The sequence below is a fragment of the Wyeomyia smithii genome, chromosome 1, assembly GCF_029784165.1.
Source record: "Wyeomyia smithii strain HCP4-BCI-WySm-NY-G18 chromosome 1, ASM2978416v1, whole genome shotgun sequence".
Taxonomy (NCBI): domain Eukaryota; kingdom Metazoa; phylum Arthropoda; class Insecta; order Diptera; family Culicidae; genus Wyeomyia; species Wyeomyia smithii.
The window spans coordinates 166,110,995-166,113,237 of record NC_073694.1 but is presented as its reverse complement, the minus strand read 5'-3'; the positions used below and the strand labels follow the sequence as shown (position 1 = coordinate 166,113,237).

The 2,243-nt window shown below is 37.9% G+C and overlaps 1 protein-coding gene across 1 annotated transcript; it reads left to right on the top strand.

The window, feature by feature from the left end:
* Window positions 1–222: 222 nt before the first annotated feature.
* On the top strand, window positions 223–1,313 carry LOC129718769 (uncharacterized). The gene is made up of 3 exons (XM_055669818.1): window positions 223–430; window positions 495–869; window positions 931–1,313. Exons 1-3 carry the CDS (start codon window positions 362–364, stop codon window positions 1,279–1,281), a joined length of 795 nt encoding a protein of 264 aa, XP_055525793.1. The 5' UTR covers window positions 223–361; the 3' UTR covers window positions 1,282–1,313.
* The last annotated feature ends 930 nt before the right edge of the window (window positions 1,314–2,243 follow it).

The window sequence follows — 2,243 nt, the reverse complement described above, 5'->3', positions numbered from 1 at the left end:
TTACAGTGTAACGAAAGCATTTTTGACATTTGTTGTTTGTTGTGGACTGAAAATGGTTGCGATTTTATCGTATCGAATTCGAAAACAGAGTAGCGATGGCGTTTTGTGTTGTGCAGACAAGGAAATCAAAAAAATCCCTACCAACTATGACGGTGGTGCCGGCCGGTTGGGTGGAGGAAAAGATGATTTACTGGCCACCTAACAACATCATCAGTTTGGCAAAAAATGTCGAATCCATTCCAGATAAGGAGAGTTGGAAGAAAAAAAAGGTAAGCAGCTTGGGCGTGTCCAAACCTTGCAAGACGCAGAGAGCCTGATGAAAGCTATGGAATGAGTAACGGATTCCGAAGATGCTGCTGAAATGGGTCATGGTACAAGGAAAACACCAGCCAAGAAGCAACCAAAGTTCAAATCTAAGAGCTACAATTTGGTAAGTAACATTAAAAAAAATAATAATAAGGAATAAATTCTGAAAGAGAAACTATATGACACAGGTTCCACAACAATGGATTTCACCGGGATCAAGTGAGCCATGTGGTGTTTCTACTGATGCAGTACCGTTCCCAGATCAACCGTCGCAGACTGTAGCATCTTCATCGATGACAAAACCGTTTGCTGCTGTTGCCGCTACTCATGGTCGTACTATGGCATTAAAGCATACTTCAGGAATATCTCACGTAGCAACAACGAAGTCGTCCACTTCGCCTCATATTGTTATTTCCGGTAATGAGCAAAATTTAGTTTCAAGTTTTCATGAAGGTATCAACTACGAAACTACAGGAACGATTAGTGCTCACGGTGGGCGACAGGCTTCCGTTCATTCACTGCAAACAACACCTTTTCCACAAGAGAGTACTCTAGTATCAGATGTAAGTAACATCAATTCTGGAAAATATTGTAAACCATAAATTATTATAAATTCATTTGTAGATTTCTCAGCAAATTAGTATACCTGTTGTAATGGGGTCAGATGGACAGCAATATGCACAACTTGCCAATGATTCATATTACGTGATCACTGATAGCAGCAAGGATGCTGACGCGGCAGACACATCAACAACAAACCCCATAAAACACGACGAGCTCGACCTGGGCATGGAAAATAATGAAGAATTTGGCAATGCCTCTCCTACTTTGATGGAAGGATATAGTCAACAAATGGTCACTTCCGAGCTGCAGAAAATCCAAACCCAGTTGAATGAGCTCGACGGAAAATTCAAATCAGTAGCGACTAATGATTTGAAGAATACATATATTAATTTCGTAACTGATGGTACGTGAAAGAATGAACTTCTAGTATCATATTTGTTCACATTTATGTCTCATATAAAACAAGTTTGATAATTAATTATGAGATAATAATGTACTAATTTTCATTTCAAAAGAAAATGAATGGTGTGATTACAAATTGGACTCAAGTGGTTTTTCGGTACTATTTTCAATTCATTAGTAACTAACCTCGAAACATAGAGCGAACTAGAATCGGCCAGAAAGATGTTGTAGAACTCTTGAATGGTAGCAAACCATCGATATTTACGTTGAGTGTTAAATCTTGAGGCAGATCATCACAAGAAGGTAGTGTCTCGATGAGGACTTTTCGTAGACCGTAATGCCAGTATTCACCTCCAAGTTTCGAATCTGATGAAAAACAGGTAATGGAAGGGGTGCCCACCAAAGTTCTAGCATCTTTGGGTAATACATTGTCTGGAATATGATTTTTCAATAAAGCAAGCAAAGAATTCAATGCTCCATGATTAATTTGACACTTTATTGCCCAGTTTTGCAAATCTTCCCGGAAGGCTACCATATCTAATTTTAGATTGGTGACATCCTCTTCGTTTTCAGATGAAGATTCTTTCTCATTATGATTTATAGGGTGGTCTTCGTCCAATTTGTTTAAATAATGTATTTCATAACGGCTTGTTGATGAAAAACTAGGCTTATTCATGATCGACATTTGCAATGATGAATCCATAGCATGGCTGTCGGGCAGATGGTCTTCACATTTTTTATGTTTTTTTGCATGCTGTATTAATGCTTGTTTCTGTCGGCTAAAATTGCCATTACGCTTAATTTTCTTCCAATTTTTTTATCCCTTTCACTAATAAAACTTGCAAGACTTTTTTCGCTGTCCATTTTTTACGCAGCTTGGCAAGCAAACGTTGAATCATAACTGTAATGTAACCTTTCGAAATATATCTATATATATTTAATGCAAGTTGTCGACTAGTGACAATGTGACA